This window comes from Musca autumnalis, unplaced genomic scaffold, assembly GCF_047663935.1.
Source record: "Musca autumnalis isolate F117 unplaced genomic scaffold, ASM4766393v1 scaffold_2, whole genome shotgun sequence".
Taxonomy (NCBI): Eukaryota; Metazoa; Arthropoda; class Insecta; order Diptera; family Muscidae; genus Musca; species Musca autumnalis.
This window is the reverse complement of record NW_027411755.1, coordinates 204,386,529-204,407,558: the sequence shown is the minus strand read 5'-3', so window position 1 is coordinate 204,407,558 and position 21,030 is coordinate 204,386,529. Positions and strand designations below refer to the sequence as shown.

The following is a 21,030-nucleotide window of genomic DNA, read 5'->3' as shown; positions in this document are numbered from 1 at the left end:
AAATACGTATTAACTAAAATTGTCGGATTTAAATCCTCATATAGCAAAAACTACTTCACGTATCAGTACCAAAATGCAGATTCTTCTTAACTAATATGTTTTCTATCACTCCCCATCAATAAATTTGTTCAACGAAGTATTTAGTTTTTACCATTTTTTGCCAAGGTCGTGACACTGCACTATAGGTCAAACAGCCCATTTTACTGGCCAAAAGTCAGATTTCGCAATTTGTATTTTCACTTATTTTGTGTTACTTTCTTGTAAGAAACACTTCAAATATAATAAAAACAAATTTTGTTTTTGTATGAGAAATTATACCGTTACATCGCAGGCTGCCAAATATCCAAATATCTTTAAAAAAAACTTGTTAACGAAATATGTATGTTTACTTGTATACGTTCAGGGTAAAACAAAACCACAATATTAGCATAAGTAACAATTTGATTAGAAAGTATTCGATATCTATTTATCAAAAATGCCCTCCTATCATCATTTATATGTATAAATAGTTATTAAATGGGTGTTAACTTTGAATTTTCGAACAAAGTAGAGCATTTTGAGGTTATGTACGCTTTTAAAGTCTCGGCAACGTTCGGCAATGAAAGTGAAAATTGAAATTGGTTCATTAACTCGTGCCGAATGCAGAAAATTTTATGTGATTTTGCGTAAATTTGCTCAACAAGAATTATACAACTTTTTTAGGTTACCATATTGATTTTTTTGAAGTCAGGGTTAAACCTCTTACCAAATAATGTTAGCCAAATTGGAGTCTATAGCATCCTGCTGTGTTCTAAAGTCAAATTATTTACAAATCTTTTATAAATATATACAGTTATAGTCAAAATATGTCACATCATATTGTGGGATTTTCAAGGTAATAATTTTAAGGCATATTCACATTAAAACTAAAACGAAACACAACAATAAAGCTTCTGAACTTATCGGACGTCGATACCCTCAATTCTGTAGACAAATAACAGACCTTCCAGTTTTTGTCCCCAAAGGGTTAAGGTACCAGTTGTGTATTTGGTCCATAAAGGGTTAATTTTTTGGCCCATGTAGTTCCATTTTTCTCCCTGAATCTAAAAACTTAAACCAAATACTTGTTTTAACTTTAAGACTTTTGGCCAAAAAATGGCCCGTTTGACCTATAGTGCACTGTGCGCCGTTCGGACTCGGCGATAAACAGTAGGTCCCATATCATTGAGCTAATATGAATCGGGGTGCACTCATTGATATGAGAGAAGTCTCCCTTGTCCCATCTGGGATGTGGGGAGGGTATTATAAGTTGGTTTTGGCCAAAAAGTTTGTAACGCATCGAGATAATGGTGGTAGACCCATACTTATATATACCAAAATGAATGTCTCGACGAGCTGAGTCGATCTGGCTATGTGTGTCCGTCCGTCCGTCTGTCCATCTAAACCTTGTAATAACGCTACAGGTCGCAATTTTGATCGGATCGTCACGAAATTTTGCACGTTGATGGGGGTGCCGGAGGGGAAGATGGTGATGGTCGGATAGTATTTAGGGCAAAAAACTTAGGTGGATAAAAAGACAACGTTTTTTTCCAAAGCGAATATCTTAGCTTCTATATGGGGTATACCAAAAGAAAAACCTGACGATTAAAGTAGAAAATATCAACTTTTTAATGATGTAATGTAGGTGCTCTAAGGTGATCAAACAACGAAGATATCACAATAGTAGCAAATAAAACTCCAATTTTCATATATTGACGAATATCACAGCTTTAGTTGTAAACTTTCCAAAAGCAAAGCCTGACTATGAAAGTATGTAGAAGATCCCGTCTTTACAATGATGCAAACTAAGTCGGCGTAGGTAACCAAATGACGGAGATATTGCAATAGTCGGTAATACATCCCATTTTTCTATTTTTTTGGAAATCACGCTACAGGTCGCAATTCGGATCATCACGGAAATTTGAGGGTTAATGGGGGTCACACAGAAGCCTATTGATTTTGGTGATGGTCGGATAATATTTAGGGGTCGGAATGGGCAAACACTTATTTGGAGAAAAGTCAACATTTTATTTCAAAGCCAATATCTCTGTTTCTTTAAGAGGTATATCAAAAGCAAAACTAGGCAAGGAAAGTAGAAAATATCACATTTACAACGATGTAAAGTATGTTGTCGTAGGTGGTCAAATAGTAAATATATGGCAATAGTCGATAATGCATCCCATTTTCCGATTTTTTTTGTAATCACGCTACAGGTCGCAATTTTGATCGGATCGTCACGAAATTTTGGGGGTTAATGGGAGTCCCACTGAGGAAGAAGCCTGCTGATTTTAATGATGGTCGGATAATATTCAGGGGTCGGAATGGGCAAAAAATTATTTAGAGAAAAGGTCTACGTTTTATTTCAAAGCCTATATCTGTCTTTTAAGAGGTATATCAAAAGCAATACATGGGAAGGAAAGTAGAAAATATCACCTTTACAACGATGTAAAGCAGGTTGTCGTAGCTGCTCAAACAACAGAGATATCGTAATAGTCGGTAATGCATCCCATTTTCTGATTTGCTTGTAATCACGCTACAGGTCGCAATTTTGATCGGATCGTGGATGCGTGTCCCACAGAGGAAGAAGCCTATTGATTTTGGTGATAGTCGGATAATATTTAGGGGTCGGAATGGGGAAAAACTCATTTGGAGACAAATTCAAAGTTGTATTCTTTGTGAATATATCGGCTTCTAGTAGTGGTATTCCAACGGCAATGCCTGTAAATGGAAGAAGAAAATATTACCTTTACATTGGTGTAAAGCAGGTTGGCGAAGGTGGTCAAACAAGGGAGATACCACAATAGTCGGTAATGCAACCAATTCTTCCATTTTTTTGCAATCAAGCTACAGGTCGTAATTTTGATCGGATGGTCACGAAATTTTGGTTGCTTATGGGGGTCCAAGAGAGAAAGAGGCATATTGTGTTTAGTGGTAGTCGGATTATATTCCCTAAAAGAAATGTGTACCAGTGAAAAGCTTATGCACAGAGGTAGTGGTGTAGGGTATCACATGGTCGGCCCCGTCCCGACCATATCCTTTGCTCACTTGTTATATAAATTAAATTTGACATTTTAATTTTAAAGGTATCAACAGATTGAAGAAATTGTTAGATAATTTTTTGGACCAAATTTAGGCCCGGACGAACTTAATGTTTTTTACTTGATTAAACTATAAAGTATTGATTTGTCCACCTCAACAACTTTTACAAGTTTGACTCCCTATAAGGTATCTGTTGAGAACGACATATCAATACATTATAGAGAAACTTTGTTATAATGAGACTATTTGTGTCAAAATGCGTTTTTATACCCTACACCACTATGTGGGGAGGGTATTATAAGTTGGTTTTGCCCAAAAAGTTTGTAACGCATCGAAATAATGGTCGTAGACCCATACTTATATATACCAAAATGAATGTCTCGACGAGCTGAGTCGATCTGGCTATGTGTGTCCGTCCGTCCGTCTGTCCGTCTGTCCATCTAAACCTTGTAATCACGCTACAGGTCGCAATTTTGATCGGGCCGTCACGAAATTTTGGGTGTTGAGGGTCCCGGAGGGGAAGAAGCCTATTGATTTTGGTGATGGTCGGATAATATTCAGGGGTCGGAATGGGCAAAAAACTTATGTGGATAAAAAGACAATGTTTTTTTCCAAAGCGAATATCTCAGCTTCTATATGGGGTATACCAAAAGCAAAACTTGGCAATGAAAGTTAAAAATATCACCTTTAAAACTATGTAACGTAAGTTGTCGTAGGTGGTCACACAACGAAGATATCGCAATAGTCGCTAATAGAACCCAACTTTTCATTTTTGCAATTTTAATAATAATGACGGATATCACACCTTTGGTTGGGGACCTTCTAAAAGCAAATTAGCACAATAGTCGGTAATGCATCCCTTTTTCCACTTTTTCTGCAATCACACTATAGGTCGGAATTTTCATCGGATAATCACGACAGATATAGAAGCCTATTGATGCTGCTGATGTCGAGAGTAGTCAAATATAAAACTAAATATTAATTATTTTGGTTCAGTTCTCCTGAAGTCATTTGGTATAAAATCCAGATAGGTGAAAACTTTCGTATCTCCCTAAAAGAAATGTTTTCGAGTGAAAAGATTATGCACAGAGGTAGTGGTGTAGGATATCACATAGTCGGCCCCGTACCGACTATAACCTTTTCTCACTTCTTTTGTATATGAGGCAATCTGTGGCAGTGAAGTATTCGATATAGAGCAGTTCGACTGTGTATTAATATTTAAAGTATAATAATAATTAAATTAGGTATTAATACCATAACATTTTCAGTCTCCACTATATAAATATTGTTTACTAGCAGTCGTAATGAGTTTTAATGACAACTTTTTATGGACTTTACGCTTGACAATTCAAAAATAAGTAATTTCTAACTCACTTCTTGGGTCCATTGTCAAACCGAGTAGGATTTTAAATTTACCAACAGATTTTGTCTGTAACCTTTGTTTTCTTTTACGGACTGTCGGATTTTTTTGCCCATTGATGCTGTTTAGGATTTATCCTAAATCGGTCTATTCATAAAAGTTAAAAAATGGTTAAGTCGAATTCTAAAGATTATTGAGACTTATATGTTTTAGTTTTTCATGGCTGATGGACCGTTGAACCTCACTATTTAAGGAAATTTGTAAATATATCTTGATCGGGGGGGCAACCACCGTTGTCTCGAATATTAACTTGCAAGCCGCTACACTCACAAATTTAGCAAATATACCGATTATAAAACAACAGGCTCCCGCATTTTGGGCCACGGGATATTCCTGAACATTTGCATGAAATTAGTTTCAGTAGTTTTGGAAAAATACCGTAATGAAAAGAGTGGGCGTTGTCATCACCTTTCAAGATATAACATATTTAAAAAAGTGGGTGTGGTCCTGTATTTTGGCTCCAAATATGTACCTAGGGTTCACACAACCCCATTGTCGGCCAAAATTTATGCTGAAACCGATATAATCATAAGTTTGGGTTATACATATAGCGTTTAAAAGAAAGGCATGGGGAAGGTACCCCAGCTCCTCCGAAATTCATAAAATATACACAGCAACAGCAAACATTGAGCTTTTGCTGCAAATTTGAGAGGAGATATAACGTTAAAAAAAAACAGGCGTGGTCGGGTCTTTAGGCCCCAAAGAAGTACTACATTGTAGAATAATATGTAAATTCCTCTGAAATTCAATAAAATATGTAGCCTGTTTTCGGGGGCCATTTTTCCATATTCAAACCTGATCTATATCTGGTACAATATTGGGTAAAGTACGGACCAAACCGGTAACTACCTTCAAGAGTTATCGTGCGCACAATTTTCCGAAAATTTTTGAAATTTGGTGGGGAGGTACCTGAAGTAGTGGACCGATATGGTGCTATTCGAACTTATACTTTGTTTGGACAAAATGTTACGAAGACCACATTTTGGACCGAATCGGCAGATTCGTTCGAGAGTTATCTTGCGCTCCAACCGCTACAATCGGTGTCAGAGGTTTTTTTTGTACATTTCAGGCTATTTTCTCAGGAAGTAGTGACTTGCCCCTGATAAAACTTTTAGCGTCGTATGGGGAACAGTAAATACAAGTTGCTACAACAAAAATCAAAGAGATTCGAGAGCAGGTTCTAAACTGAACTTTTCCGAAATTTTGTGTGGGAGGTACCCGAAGGAGTGGACCGATTGAGTCGATATTTCAACCTCATCTAAGTCTGGTAGATATTTCACGATGTGCAAAGTATGGATTAAATGGGCTGCTCCCATCAAGAGTTATCATGCGCTTACATTTTCTGAAAATTTTCGAACTTTTGTGGGGATGTACCGAAAGGATTGGACCGATATAACCCATCTTCGAACTTAAACTAAGTTTTGACAAAATATTACGAAAGTTAAATTTTGGACCAAATCGGTTGATCGTATCGTGTGCACCAGCCAGCCAGACAGACAGACAGATGGACATTGCTAAATCAACTCCAAATTGTCTGAAACACATTTCATCCAAACATACTTGGGGTATAAAACCATTATTTCGATGAGGCACATTTTGAAAGTGTATATGTATAAAAACCTAAGCCGGGTTATGGCGAACATTTCACAAAAAACAATTATCCAAATCGGCCCAGCCGTTTCAACTGATGCCATTACCAACAAACGACATTTGATTTTTATTTATGAAGATTTGTATTTAATTCCATTCCCGCGTGTGAAATGAAATATCAGGTTTAACATTTTATGTATTTTTGATTTATTTTCTTTATATTCATTTATTTTATTTATTTTTTTCTAAATACTTTTCTGTTATGTAGTATTAAGTTGAAACTAAGTTAACAAAGATATGGATGGAAATCTAAGGATAAAATATAAAAGAATAAAGTGTATGTATATATATGTAAGTACGTATATGTTATTATTGCATCTAGGAACATTGAATGATAATGATATTGGGAATTGGATTGAGGAATTGGGATAAGGATGTGGTGGATGGGTTGCCAGACATATAAAACATTCATTAACAAAAATGTCCAGAAACTCATATATTGAAGATTTCACAAACTAAATTTGAATACACTTTGTAAAACTACAACACAAAATAATTATTTAAGATAGAAGAGGAATTTAGGTATGAGGCATCTTTAACTAAAACAAGAAAGGACTTTGAGGATGGGGTGAGGGAATTGTTTAACAAATATTAGTGGGGATTTGAGTGAAATATAAATGGGAAATTGGGAATAATGAAAGGTAATCATCAATGCATGTTTAATGTTAAAAACAAATTGCAACTTAACCGACTTAAAAACAATACAAAATATAATTGTGGAAATATGGGAAATGTTTACGTAGAAGAAACTAAAGAAAATAAATTTGAAATTATATAACCCTGATTGTTCAAAAAATACGTTTAAATGTAAAAATAACGTTTACGACTATATAACTATATTTATATATAATATCACTTAAAAAGTATTTACTTTAATATGCAAAATGTTTGTTTGGCAACTAAATAGCAAAATAGCGAATTCTTAAAGAATTTGCTTATGTGCCTCAGTTTTTGTTTTGTCTGTCTTGAGCATGTTTCGATTACTTTCATTACTTCAAACATTTGTTGTTGTTTAATTATCGTTTGTTTTCTGATTTTGCCTAACTACAACTAATACTAGAAAATTTAACAAAAACTTATTTAAACTAGGTACAAAAGTAATTTACGGTAATATTAGGGTATAACGAACGAACGAATTGACATATCTTATACACTTCATCCACCATAAATTTAGGGTAAAAGTATCAACATTTTTGAAATTACACAAATCGTGGAACGTCCACATTTCTACAATCCATTGTTCGTTATAACCCTATTCACCCATTCTGTTTGTAAAAAAGGTGTTGTTACAAATGCCAATATCAATATCTTTTGTAAATAAATTAAAAGCATACTCAAAAAATCAATTGATGGAAATACTTAAAAAGCTAAGACCTCTTAGGTTTTACTAGACTAAAGTTTTTTGTGACTGTTTTCCATGCAGGCAACGGCAGGCTTGCACAAATTGAAACAATCAGCTATCCATATATTAAAATTATTTATATGATATCTTTTCAATTTACAATACTCTTTCGCCCAGTGATGGTGAGCGTTTTATTAGCAGAGATCCAGCCTTTGTTAGTGCAGGAGTTTCTCTGTATGCTGCTGAGATATCAGTAATGATTGGACTGCTTTCGCTTGATGTTGATAATTTTTTGTACACATTGAGTAGAGATTTCTGGGCAATACCATGTGGTGAGGCATCTGGTACAAGACGTTTGAGCAAACCTCCAACACAACCCCATGGGAAGGTCCTAGAATAAAACAAGCACAAAATAATTTATTATGGTTTCAGTGAATGTCCAGTCTTATTGGTACTAACCACTTGAAGGATAATAGGAATTTGCAATATCCTGGAATTATGGCAATCTTTTCGTTCTTCTTTATGGCAGTAATGACACGATCAGCAACATCATTGGCATTTAAAGTGGGCACCCATCTGCAAATTACAAAAAAAAAAACAGATTATTATGAGTTTCTTTAAAATACAAGTAAAAAAGTATCACTCAGCATAGCCGTCAGAGATATACCCTCAGCCTATTTGAATTGAAACTCTTTTTTGCCAAAAATCCATGTGTATGTTAGGGGTTTTAAGATTTTTTGGCGTATGAACTTGCCGTGTATGGCTTTGGATTAAAGCTGAAAAGTTTTTCGGGGTAGATACCTAAAGCAATGGAGTGACATGGTCCATTTTGGAAGTGGGTCATTGCAGTTGGTCATCATATAATTTAGAGTTTTTGGACCATTATTTGACAACGAAAAACATAATAATGTTGTAAACAGGGCAACATTTCCAAAGGAGGAGTGGACCGATAGGGCGCACTTTCGAATATAAACTAAGTTTGAACAAAACATTTCGAGATCTAAAGTTTTGACCAAATCGGCTGCTCTGTTTATGAGATATCGCGCGTACCATTTCAGTGAATATTTTCAAACTTTGGTGGGAGATGTGCCGGAAAGTGGACCCATATTTTTGTCTAATATTTTTGTCTAATATTACCATATGCAAAGTGTGGACCAATGCAGTATTCGGTTCGAGCGCACCAGTCACTACAAATGCTGGCCGTAGGGGCTTTTTACAGCTTTCGGGTCATTTTTTCAAGATGTATGGGCTTGCCACTCAAAAAAACTTGTGCAAGAAAAATCAAAACTATTCAAGATAAGGTCCTAAAGTGCACTTTTCCGATATTTTGTGTGGGAGATATCCGAAAGAGTTGACCTATATAGTCCATGTTCTAACATGGTCTATGTCTCGTAGAAATATTACGATGTCAAAATTATGGACCAAATCGACAGTAACCGATTTGGTTCGAGTGTTTTAGTACGCACCATTTTAGCGAAAAGTTTTGAACTATTGTGGGGGGTACCCAAAGGTAAAGGGTGTTTTTTTAAGTAGATAGAACTTTAAATTATAAATAGTAACACAAAAAATTAAATTTTGATGAAACTTTTTTTTTATTTGTTTCAGTATACTCTGACAAATCATCATGAATAGACTCAAGCTTGAACAAGGCTACGAAATTATCCAAATTTACTTTGAAAATCAGTCGTCGATTCGCGCAGAGCAGTTGGCAAATGACCCGTTGTTTTATCGCAAAATTGTGTTCAACGATGAGGCGCATTTTTGGCTTAACGGGTTTGTTAATAAGCAAAATTGCCGCATATGGAGTGAGACCAATCCACAAGATACCCTACAGACTCCATTACATCCAGAAAAATGCACCGTATGGTGCGGTTTTCACGCTGGTGGCATTATCGGACCTTATTTCTTCAAAAATGAGGCAGGAGCTCGAGTTACGGTCAATGGAGATCGTTACCGCACCATGATCAATGATTTTTTTTTTTGAAAATATGGATGACATTGATCCGGAGGAGATGTGGTTTCAACAGGATGGCGCTACGTGCCATACGGCGAACGCAACCATCGACTTATTGAAATCAAAATTTGGCGATAAGTTGATTTCTAGAAGTGTACCTGTCAATTGGCCTCCAAGGTCGTGCAAGAAAAAAATTCTTTCCTGTGGGGCTACGTGAAGTCACTGGTTTATGCTGATAAACCAGCAACAATTGATGCCTTGGAGGCCAGCATTGTTCGTGTTATTCGTGACATACGGCCAGCAGTGCTCGAAAAAGTGGCCAAAAATTGGACGTCCAGAATGCACTTCGTCAAGAACAGCCGCGGTGCCCATATGCCCGAAATCATTTTCAAATGTTAATGACACGTATTGATCTTTCGAATAAAAAAAATTTTTTGATTACAATTTAATTTTTTGTGTTATTTTTTACAATTTCAAGTTCTATTGGGCTTAAAAAAAACACCCTTTACATCTTTGGGGCCACTTTCTCAGGAAGTATGGACTTTCCCCTGAAAAAAATTGTACCGTCGTAATGGAGGCAGTAAATACAAGTTATTACAACAAAAATCCAAGTTATTACAACAAAAATTTGGTGTGGGAGGTACCCGAAGAGGTGGACCGATTTAGTCCATATTGGAACCTCATCTAAGTCGCATTGAAGAAAATTTCAAAACGATCCGAGAGGAGCTCTTAAAGTCCACTTTTCCGAATTTTGTGTAGGAGGTACCCGAAGGAGTGGACCGATATATAGTCTGCACCAATAAAAACTCCCTGAGAGAATTATCTTGTGGATTTGCCATTTTGGTTGGTGTCGTCAGGGTTTCTTGAAGCTTTTAGGCCAATATCTCAGGAAATATGGACATGCGCAAAAAAATTGTACCGTTAAACTAAGTTGGGAAGAAATTTTTGAAAAAATTTCAGAGTTATCTTGCACAATAGCCCTTTTAGTATGTGCCGGCATGGTTTTGGAGGTTTTGGTCTATTATCTCAGGATGTAGTGACTTACTCCGGAAAAAAATTGTACCGTTGTAAATCGGGTCGCTAGAGGAGCACTTAAAGTCCATTTGTTCCGAATTTTGTTTAGGTGGTACGCGAAGGAGTTGACATATATAGTCCATATTATACCCTGATGTATGTCCCGTAGAAATACTACGATGTGCAAAGTATGGATCAAATCGGTTTCTGTCTTCGGGAGTTATCGTCCGCACAAATTTAACAAAAAGTTTTGAACTTTTGTGGGGTAGGTACCCGAATGTGTGGACCTGTATGGCTTATCTTCAGACATGAACTAAGTTTGGAAAATTTGGTTCGAATCGGTTGATCTGTTCAAGAGTTATTGTGCGCATAAGTCAGCCAGACATACGGGCGGATATGGCTAAATCGACTCCAAATTGTCTGAAACGAATTTAGTCCAAAAATACTTGGGGTCGAAACCCGTTATTTCGATGAGGCACATTTTTGGTCTTATCAAATGTATGTACCCTCGTTAGCATAAATGCTGAGGGTATAAAAATACTTCAAAATATGAAAATTGGGATAACTTAGGCATTTTGCAATAACTCTGATATTTCCATTTGGTATTAATTTATAGCTCAAATGTTCTAGTTTCACTATCAAGCTCTACCCTTGAAATATGTCCAACAGAAGGAGGGATATCCAAAGTGAAAATAAAATTCCTCTAAATTGGAAATTGGGATATCTGTAGTGGAATTCTGTAACTTATTTGTGAGATAACGACAAAAATCGGTAAAATTCGGTAACTCAAAACATGAGTTACAGAATTCCACTTCGAGCGTCTTTTTCTATATCTATGTATATAATCCATATTATTTTTAAGCCAACCTACTTTGTAAAGATGATATTTTTTTGTTAATTTTCTCGTTTAGAGTTAAGCTTGATGATCTGAAATTTTTTTGTTCCATGGATAGGCTTTGAGCTTGGAATACCTCTGTTAGAAGCGGAGACAATTGCATAAGAATAACACGTTGAATTTTCCTCCACATACTAGTAAGTTTTTTGCCAAGCAATAGCCTTTTTCCTCTCTGGGATCCCCATCAACTCCCAAAATTGTGTGACTAGCAGATCAAAATTGCGACATGTAGCGTGATAAAAAAAGGAAAAACGGGATGTATTATTGACAATTGCGATATTTCCGTTGTTTGACCATCTACGCCAACCTACTTTGCATCAATGTAAAGGTGATCTTTTCGTCATCGATTAGCCGGCTTTGCTTTTAGAATACCGCTTACAGAAGCGGAGATATTCGCTTTAGAATAAAACGTTGAGTTTTTTTTCTAAATAAGTTTTTTGCCCATTCCGACCACTGAATATTATCCGAACATCACCAATATCAATACGCTTTTTCCCCTCCGGGATCCCCATCAACACCCAAAATTTGATGATGATCCAATCAAAATTGAGACCTGTAGCGTGATTGCAAGGTTTAGATGGACAGTCGGACACACATAGCTGGGTCGACTCAGCTCCTCGAGACATTCATTTTTGGGCCAAAACCAATTTATGATAGGGATGGCCCTTAAACTAAATTAAAGCGCAGATTGTTAAACATTTGCAGAGGAGGTCTTGGAACTGAATATAATTTTGAGAATCGTTTCTTTCGATTGTTATAGCGCCCACCAGCCATTTCAATTGGTCATCGTAGGATGTGTCAGAGTTATTGGACCATTATGGCAGGAAGCATGGACTTGTCCACGAAAAACATGGTAGCGCTGTAAACAGACCACAAGCGTACTGCTTCTGTAAAAATTTCAAAACGTTCCTCCAACAGCCCTTAACCCTAAGTAAGTAAGTTATTTTGAGGGGAAAATTAGGGTTACATTAGGAACACTTTTAAACTTGTTTACCCGAACGTGTTGGACGGGGGAACAACTGCAGCAACATTTTTAAAATTTGATCAATGTCTAGAATAAATATTACGATGTGAAAATTTGGACTAAATCGGTTACATCCTTGGAGAGTTATCGTGCGAACAATTCTGATCCTTTGTGGGGGATATTATATGGTCAATCTTTAAACTTAGTTTATATTTGAAGAAAATACCAACAGAAAAAGGTTGGAAGTAGAAGACGAAAAGGTTTGACCAAAATGTCATTCCATAAAATACCAAGATGTCTTCTTATAGGAATGCCAGAAGATATTCGTATAGAAGACCAGTAGGTTTTTCTTTGGAAGACCAGAGTGTCTTCTTATAGAAGACCAGACAGAAGTTTTTCCTATTAAAAAGCCAGAGGGACTTCTTATAGAATACCAAATAGCCTTCTTATGGAAGCCAATAAGACCCTTTTAAATAAGACCGCAAGGTCTTCTTGTAAAAGACCCAAAGCAGTGTTGCCTAATTTGACGATTTATCGTCATTTTGACGATTTTTTGGCCCAAAATTGAAAAATTACGATTTGACGATTTTATGGCCCATGAAATATGATACGAAAACTATATTTGACCGAAGTTTCACGAAAGACTTTAAGTAAAACATTGTGTCAAACTCGATTTTATGAGTTTTTTTAATGTTTTGTAGCAATTTCCAGACGAATTGGCTATATTTAGACACATGTCTAGAATACAGGTATTTTTCATAGTTTTTGCCCCACATTCAAATTACATCAGCTGAAAATTTCCGTTTAGTTTTGTTAATGGATGATAATCTTCCTTTCCTTTTGTAAAAAAATTATGAGTCCAGCTCCCTTAACTTTCTACTAATGTCCTCATTAAGCGGTCAGCCAGTTTCGAATGAAAATTTTTATCGATTTCCGACTGCCCAACAACCAAAATGTACGTGTACCGACAAACATGGAAGGTCACACGGTGAAGCAAGCGATATTTACGCTAAGCTGTCATTCACAATGACGATGTGTCCTCAGATTTACCATGCTAAATTACTGCAAACTCGATAACCATAGGAAAACTATCATCTTCTGAAAGCTGTTTTATGTTGTCAATCTCATTGACTAATATATCAGCGAAAAATCGAATTAAACCGTAACCAAACCGAGTTTTGGGTCATGATGACGATTTTTCAAATTTTGTTGACGATTTGAAGATTTTTTGACGATTTCCAATCAAAAACTGTCGGCAACGCTGCCCCAAACAAAGTCTACTTAAAGAAGACCAAATGGTATTCTTATAGAAGAACACACGACCATTTTAAAGAAAACCACAAGACCTTCTTATAGAAGACCACAAGGTCTTCTTATGTATCAGGTTGGAATATGGACTCGGAATTTGGGAAAGTGCAATTTGAAGACTCGGAAAGTGCAATTTGAGGACTCGTCTCTAGACCACAAGGTCTTCTTATAAAATACAAATGGTTTTAAAAGACCAGAGGTCTTCTTTCATAAGAAGGCCTTCTTTCTTCTTATGGAAGAGCAAAACGTCTTTTTATGGAAGCTCTCATGGTCTTCTTATACATAGCCAGAGATTCTTTTTATAGTAAACCAGAAGGTATATCAAAAGGTCTTTTTATAGAAGACCACAATGTCGACTTATAGAAGAAGATCAGATCTCTTCTTCTTATAGATGGCCAGAAGGTCTAACTATATAAGTCCAGATGGTATTTTTACAGAAGATCATAAATGCTTCTTGTACAAAAGTAGGGGATATTCTCATAGAAGTAAAGAATACCAGAGGGTCTAGAAGACCAAAAGGTATTTTTCTTTTAAAAAACCAGAAGGTCTTCTTTAGAGGATCAGAAGGTCTTCTTTTTATAGAAGGCAAGTAAGTTTTTTTATAGAAGACCAGAAGGTTTTCCTATTGAAGACCACAAGGTATTCACAGGATCCTCTTATAGAAGATCCAAATGGTCTTCCTATAGATGTCTTCTTATATATAGCCCGTAGTTCTAGAAGTTATTCTTATAGATATCCAGAAATTCAACTTATAGTGTACCAGATGGTCTTCAATGAAAACATTCATGGGTCTTCAATATGATGACCTTTTCATTCATCTATAAGAAGACTTTTGTTCTTTCATATGAAGACCATTGCGTTTTTATACCCTCAGCTTTTACGATAAAGAGGAAATATACACTGTTATACAGCTATAAATGTGTCTCACAGAAATAATGGCTTTAGACACCAAGTAAGTTTCGACGAAATTAGTTTCAGACAGTTTGGAGTCGAATTAGCCATGTCCGTCCGTCCGAGTTGATGTCTGCCTGGCTGTTGCGCACGATAGCTCTTGAACGGATCAACCGATTTGAACCAAATTTGTCACTTCGTAATTGTTTGCCCTAATGTAGTCTAAGTTCAAAGATGGTCCACCTCTTCGGTTACCACCCACACAAAATTTCGGAAAAGTGCAGTTTAAGACCATGTTCGCGAATCGTTTTGAATTTTTTGAAACAATTTGTATTTGCAAGAGTGCCAGTTTTACAAGTTTTTTCAGGGGCAAGCCCATATTTCTTGAGAAAATTGCCTGAAGGCTATAAACGACCCCAACGTGCGCTTGTGTAACTGCTGTTGCGCACGCCATCTTTCAAACCGAATACTGCATGGGTTCCAATTTGTATATCGCATTATTTCATTGATATGGAAACCATAGTACAAGGTGCCCCAAAATTTCGGTTTCGATCCATAAATATACCTTTTCCATAAGAATATTTTATTCTATAAAAATATTTTTTTCGTCAAGCCGCAGCAGTAACCTGAGTTGTTATGTAACCATTGAAAATGTCGTGCTGTCTGGTCTGGAAATCGAGCCCCGACTTTCAGTACGCATGGCGGGTGGAGGACATACCCTTGCATCACGGTGGCACCCAAATCAAATATCTCTCAATTTTTGCTATAACAAGTCCAGTAAATCAAATTGTGTTTGGAAAACGACTTCATAAAGTGGGTTTCCATCTCCAACATTGGCTCGTGTCATTACAAAAAAAATTGTTTTCGCAAGCGTTGTTGTTACATTCAGATAAAGTCAACGTGCTGCGTAAAGTACATTACACTTTCACAATCAAAAACACAAAAAAATATTATAAACAAGTTTACGAAACGTGTCAGCAACGTAAGACGCATTTCAAATCATTGCAAAAAAAAAAAGTGTTCTCATAAAGATAACGACCCCATTTCTGGTATTTCCATATATTCTCTGCAGACAATCAGCATTATTTTACACATACCAATTTACGAGTATATCGAAACATACTTAATTAAAATTGAATTAATTTAATATACATATTGCGAAAACTAGAATTTTATTGAATTAATTTTTCTATACATATTTACTTACCTGGCATTAACATCATCGAACATGCCAGTCTGTTGGATAAAGAATGGACAGACACATGTGGTTTGAATATTTGTGTGACCAAGGACTTCCAGTTCTAAACGTAAAGCTTCATCGAAACCAACCTACGGACGGAAAAGTAGCACCAAGAAAAATAATCAATATTAGCCAATCGATATCATATTTAAACGCACACTCACACACACACTTGGAATTATTGCAAAATTTTCTTGCAAGAAATTCTCAAGTCTTTGAGTGCAAAAAAGAGCAAAAACAAGATTACAAATATCAACAACTTACCGCAGCAAATTTACTGGCACAATAATCGACCAATTTGGTTATGCCAACATGGCCAGCCAATGAAGCTATGGTTACAATATGGCCATTTTGATTCTCAATCATTTTGGGTAGAAAAGCTTTGGTGGTCTGGGGAGAAAAAAAAATAAAAACAAATATTAAATTTATTTTATTTTTATTTTACACAAAGCCATGGTTTGAGGAGAGGCATACAAGGTTAACAAGAATCACAAATGCTTCGGAGGAGAGGCATTATTGCAACACAAGAATAACTTGTACGCGTTAGTTGGTTTGCAAGTTGTTCTTGTGGTGTTAGCATAATTGCCAACCAAACTTGTTGCATTCGCATTAACTGTTCGCATGCAATACAATTAAGCCACACACTTGCCACTCTCTCTCTCCCTGCCTCACTAATGCTGCAGACACAACTTACCCAAAAGTGAGCCATAACATTTACATTGAATGAACGTTCAATTAAATGATCTGGGGTATTAAGCAAATGCATACCGGACACAACGCCAGCGTTGTTGATCAGCAATGAAATCTGTAAGAATTCGGAAAACCAAAAAAGAAGAAAAATTAATAAAATACTAAGCCACAAATTGTGCAACATAAAACTAGAATTTTTTGGTAAGAAATATGGCCAACGGAAAGATATTTCAAAATGTCCAATATAAATGGACATAGTCAAGAAAATTAGTTGTTGTCGCAATACATTTAGAATATATAGTTACGAAATTGAACAACCAAATGGTTTGGTTAAACTTAATTGCCACATACATACATATATTCCTTAAGCATACGAAAGATTTAAGAAACTAGAGCGACTTAAGAATTGACAATAAAATTGGGGTGTTTTGACATTCTTAGCAACCGAAAACTTTTTGGTTTATTTATGTGAGTTTCGCAATAAATGATAGGAAGTATGTACATGGGGAACTAGAAAAGTTTTTGGCCTAGGCAATATGTTGTGTTGCCAGACGCCATTTGATTTTTTTTAAGTTTGACAGTTTTTAGCCTAAGCGTATTCAGGACAGTGTTGTGTTGTTTACAGTGACTTGAAAAAATCACTTTGAAAAAAAAAAAAATGGAATTTGCTTGCGAACATTTTCGGCAAGAGTACATCGATCAAATTAAATCTTTAAATGTCGATAAAGGGCCATCCTGCAGCACTGGTTAAACGAATTCAATCGTGGCCGACACTCGCTAAAAAAACGAAGGTCTTGTGGGTCGTACAAAAACGGTCGTTGTACCAGAAAACAAGCAAGAAAGTATCAGTCAGCTGTGCTGATGGAGATATACCCTCAGCCACTGAAAAATAAAACAAACAAACCAAACAGAATAATTATGCCGTATATAAAATATATTGATTTCGCACCACGGCACGATGGGGTCAGTGACAGGTTTTTGAGGCAAAAAGTCATTTTTTCAAGTCAGTGATTGAAATCAAATAATAACAGAATTATATTCTTAACACTTTCAAACCTCCAAAACCAAAAAAAAAAAAAATACAATCGGGCAACGGCCCACGGCGACATGCCAAGCTGTCAAAGATGTCATAATTTTCATCCCGTTTATTTCTGGCATTCGGTCGTAATGAAACAATTTATGTATTTTGGAGCCAAAACCTGAGCTGTTGATATTACATATTTTTTAAAAATTGGAAATACCGGTAATTGAATGTAAATTAAGATTATTATTAAAAATGTAAATGTAATATTAGATGTGGTCAATAATGATGTTTTTTTTTTTGATGTAGTCTGTGGTATCGTCAATGTGTTCTTTGGAGTAGAACTTTCGGTATCGGGGCGTATTCTCGTAAATATATATATATTTCGCGTATAAATGCGAATTAAAAAAAATCAATTTTCAGATTTCGTAAAACTTACAATTTTGGATATTTTTAATTTTTGGTTGGAAAACCAGCGAAAAACCTAAACATGTTAAAGGATTTCTGCGAAATGTAATAGAGCTGTCAAAGACAACTACATGACGAGAGATAAACATCAAATTAAAAACATTTGTGTACGCCTTAACCAAATAAAATACTTCTGTGCGCAGGAAAAGACCAAATTCGGACGGGTCGACTATGTGATACCTAATCTTATCAACTTAGCAATAAATGGGATGAAAATATATAAGGGGGCTATAGTTTACTCTGTACTGGATATAACAGAAATTGACCGACTCTACTCTTGGTTGATTTCGACCAGAAGTACCGAATTTAATCCGGATCGGACTTATTTTACGAATTTACTGTACAATAAGCATCAAATCGGATGAAAATTGTATATCGGAGATATATTCAAATCTGAACTGATTTAGATATAACTTGGCAAACTTATTTATTGTCCGAATTCCGCGACATTTCCCAATTTGCATCAAAATTAGACATAATTTGCATATTTGGTGCACCGAATACTTCAAATCGGGCGAATATATATGGGAGCTATATTCAAATCTGAACCGATTTCAGTATAATTTGCAAACTTTTTTCTAGTTCAAATTCCGTCATACATTCCAAGTTTCATCAAAATTGGACAGACATAGCGTGATTGGTGCACCAAATACTGAAAATCGGGCGAATATATGGGAGCTATATCCAATTTTGAACAGACTTTAATATAAATTGGTAAACTTATTTATAGTCAGAATTCGGTAGCATTGTCAAAATTTCATCATAATTGGACAGAATTTGCGTGTTTGGTCAATCAATTACTTGAAATCGGGCGAACATATGAGAGCTATATCTATAAAATAAAATAAAATAATAAAACTATTTTTGATGGTTAATATTAGCGTTTTCATTGTTAGGCCAGAAACTTTTCTAGTTCCCCTCGTAGTTCTTCTCAAGGGGAATATAAACCAACCATCTCACAATTGTACTGATGAAATACGTAGTGAGGTATATTCTCATAGAAGATGCATAATATGCAGACTCCCACGACAAATCGAAAGATTAAATTATGCGGATGACATCTGTCTTCTCTCGCACAGACATGCAACTCGCTGTAAAAATAATAGTGTAAGATGGTGATTAAGGTCATGCCTTTTTTATAACCTCAAGTTCCATTATTACATCCCTATATCATATTTTGGTGAGTTTGATTAGATAAAATCTTACATATAAGGTAATTTGAACAAAAAGTCTCAAATGATTTTTAATTTTTCGACCCTGCACAATGTGGATAGAGTATTATAAATTTGTTTTTCGAAAAATTCATATAAACCTGGGAAATATTTGTGGTATACAATTTTTCTTAACTCGATGATATAAAGCGATTTAGCGATGGGTGTTAGTCCGTCCGGCCGTCCATTAAAAATTGTAATCAAACACCAACGTCACGAAATTTTGTGTAGAGGTCGTGTTCCGACCAGAATAGAAGTATGAAGAAGTTATGAAGAACATTTGTTCCATAAGGCGAACTAAGAAAATATCTCCATTTATCTCTGTTTATTGCTTTATTTTCCCAATTTTCTGTATTGGGATTCTCTAACTCATTTTTTGGTTACCGACAAAAATCCGTAAAAATTAAACGCAAAATTATGAATGAAAAGTTTAAATAAACGTTGACATCACTGTTTCTATCGTTTGTATTTACGGCAATGCCTTTGGTAATTTTAACAGAATGTTCTACTCCTTGTGGTCCTGTTTACAGTGATATTTTTAAAGTCCATGTCTCTCTGATCGTGTTGATTTATTTCGGGGCAAGTCCATACTTCTTAAGATAATGGCAAAAAAAGCTCCAAACAACCACTTCGACAGCAAATAAAACAAGTGAGGAAAGGCTTTAGTCGGGACGAGGCCGACTATGTGATATCTAGACAGCGGAATTTTATGCAACCCCTACTTTTGGTCCGATTCATGTCGAATTTTGGGACAGGGCATATTTTGATTAAATTGCAATCGAGACATATGACATATGCAAAATTATGCAAAATGCATAAATGTTTACATATGCAACATTTATGCATTTTACATATTTTCTTATGCAACAAATATTTTAATTATAGGTACAAAAATGTTTGTGTGTAAAATTTTTCTATTTAAAATTCTCTTCAGAGAAGTCAATAAAATAGAGAAATGTATATAACCACAACCTTCAAAATACCGAAAATCGGGAGGTATCGTTCTACGGGAGCTATATGAAGGCCTGAACCTAAACCGACAAATTTTAAGTGGAAAGACTTAATACCAACTTTCAGCCATTGAGGCCACAACCTTCAAAATACCGGAAATTGGAAGCTACCCTTCTATGGGGTCTATATAAAGACGTGGAACTATACCAATAAATTTTAGGTGAAAAGTTTTATACCCCCAACGAAGACAAAATGATAAATTTCAGTCATTTCAGTGGGAGGTACCGTTCTACGGGGTCTATATGAAGACGTGGACCTATATCGAGAAATTTCAGGTGGAAAGTTTAATACCCCCAACGTAGACTTAATATAAAATAACATTCATTTCGGTGGGATATTGAGGCCACAACCTTCAAAATACCGAAAATCGGAAGGTACCGTTCTTTGGGGGCTATACGAAGACGTGGACCTATACCAACAATTTTCAGGTGGAAAGTTTTATACTCCCAACGAAGACTTAATACAAAATGTCAGCCAATTTAGTGTGATGTTGAGGCCACAACCTTCAAAAAATATCGGAAATCGGGAGGTACAGTTCTATGGGGGCTATATGAAGACGTGGACCTATGCGGACAAATTTCAGTTGTAAAGTTGCATACCCCTAACGAAGACTTAAAACCAAATTTCAGCCATTTCGGTTGGATATTTAGACCACACATCCTTGAATATATTTTTGCATATGGTTTTGCATATGCTCATTTTATGCAAAAATATGTCAAAATATGCACGATATGCAAAATATGCAAACATTTCTGGGCCTAATTCGTTTTATTTTGTAATAAAACGAGTTTCTGTCTAATCAGATTTTCTCTAGCATGCTTTGGATCCAAAAATGAATAGCATCTTTTGGGGTCCACGCTCATATAAAATTCATCGATGAAGATGCTAAAAAGA

The 21,030-nt window shown here is 35.7% G+C and overlaps 1 protein-coding gene across 3 annotated transcripts in view; it reads right to left on the bottom strand.

Annotated features, from left to right (window-relative positions):
• Window positions 1–6,250: 6,250 nt before the first annotated feature.
• Window positions 6,251–21,030, bottom strand: part of LOC141395163 (estradiol 17-beta-dehydrogenase 11) — a 134,238-nt gene continuing 119,458 nt past the window's right edge. For all 3 annotated transcript variants that reach the window (XM_073970666.1, XM_073970667.1, XM_073970665.1), the window contains 5 exons: window positions 16,430–16,540; window positions 16,000–16,125; window positions 15,703–15,824; window positions 7,929–8,045; window positions 6,251–7,860 (listed from right to left, as the gene is read on the bottom strand). In XM_073970666.1, coding sequence (XP_073826767.1) covers window positions 7,626–7,860; window positions 7,929–8,045; window positions 15,703–15,824; window positions 16,000–16,125; window positions 16,430–16,540 — 711 coding nt within the window. In that variant the 3' untranslated portion in view covers window positions 6,251–7,625. The remainder of the gene's footprint in view (window positions 7,861–7,928; window positions 8,046–15,702; window positions 15,825–15,999; window positions 16,126–16,429; window positions 16,541–21,030) is intronic.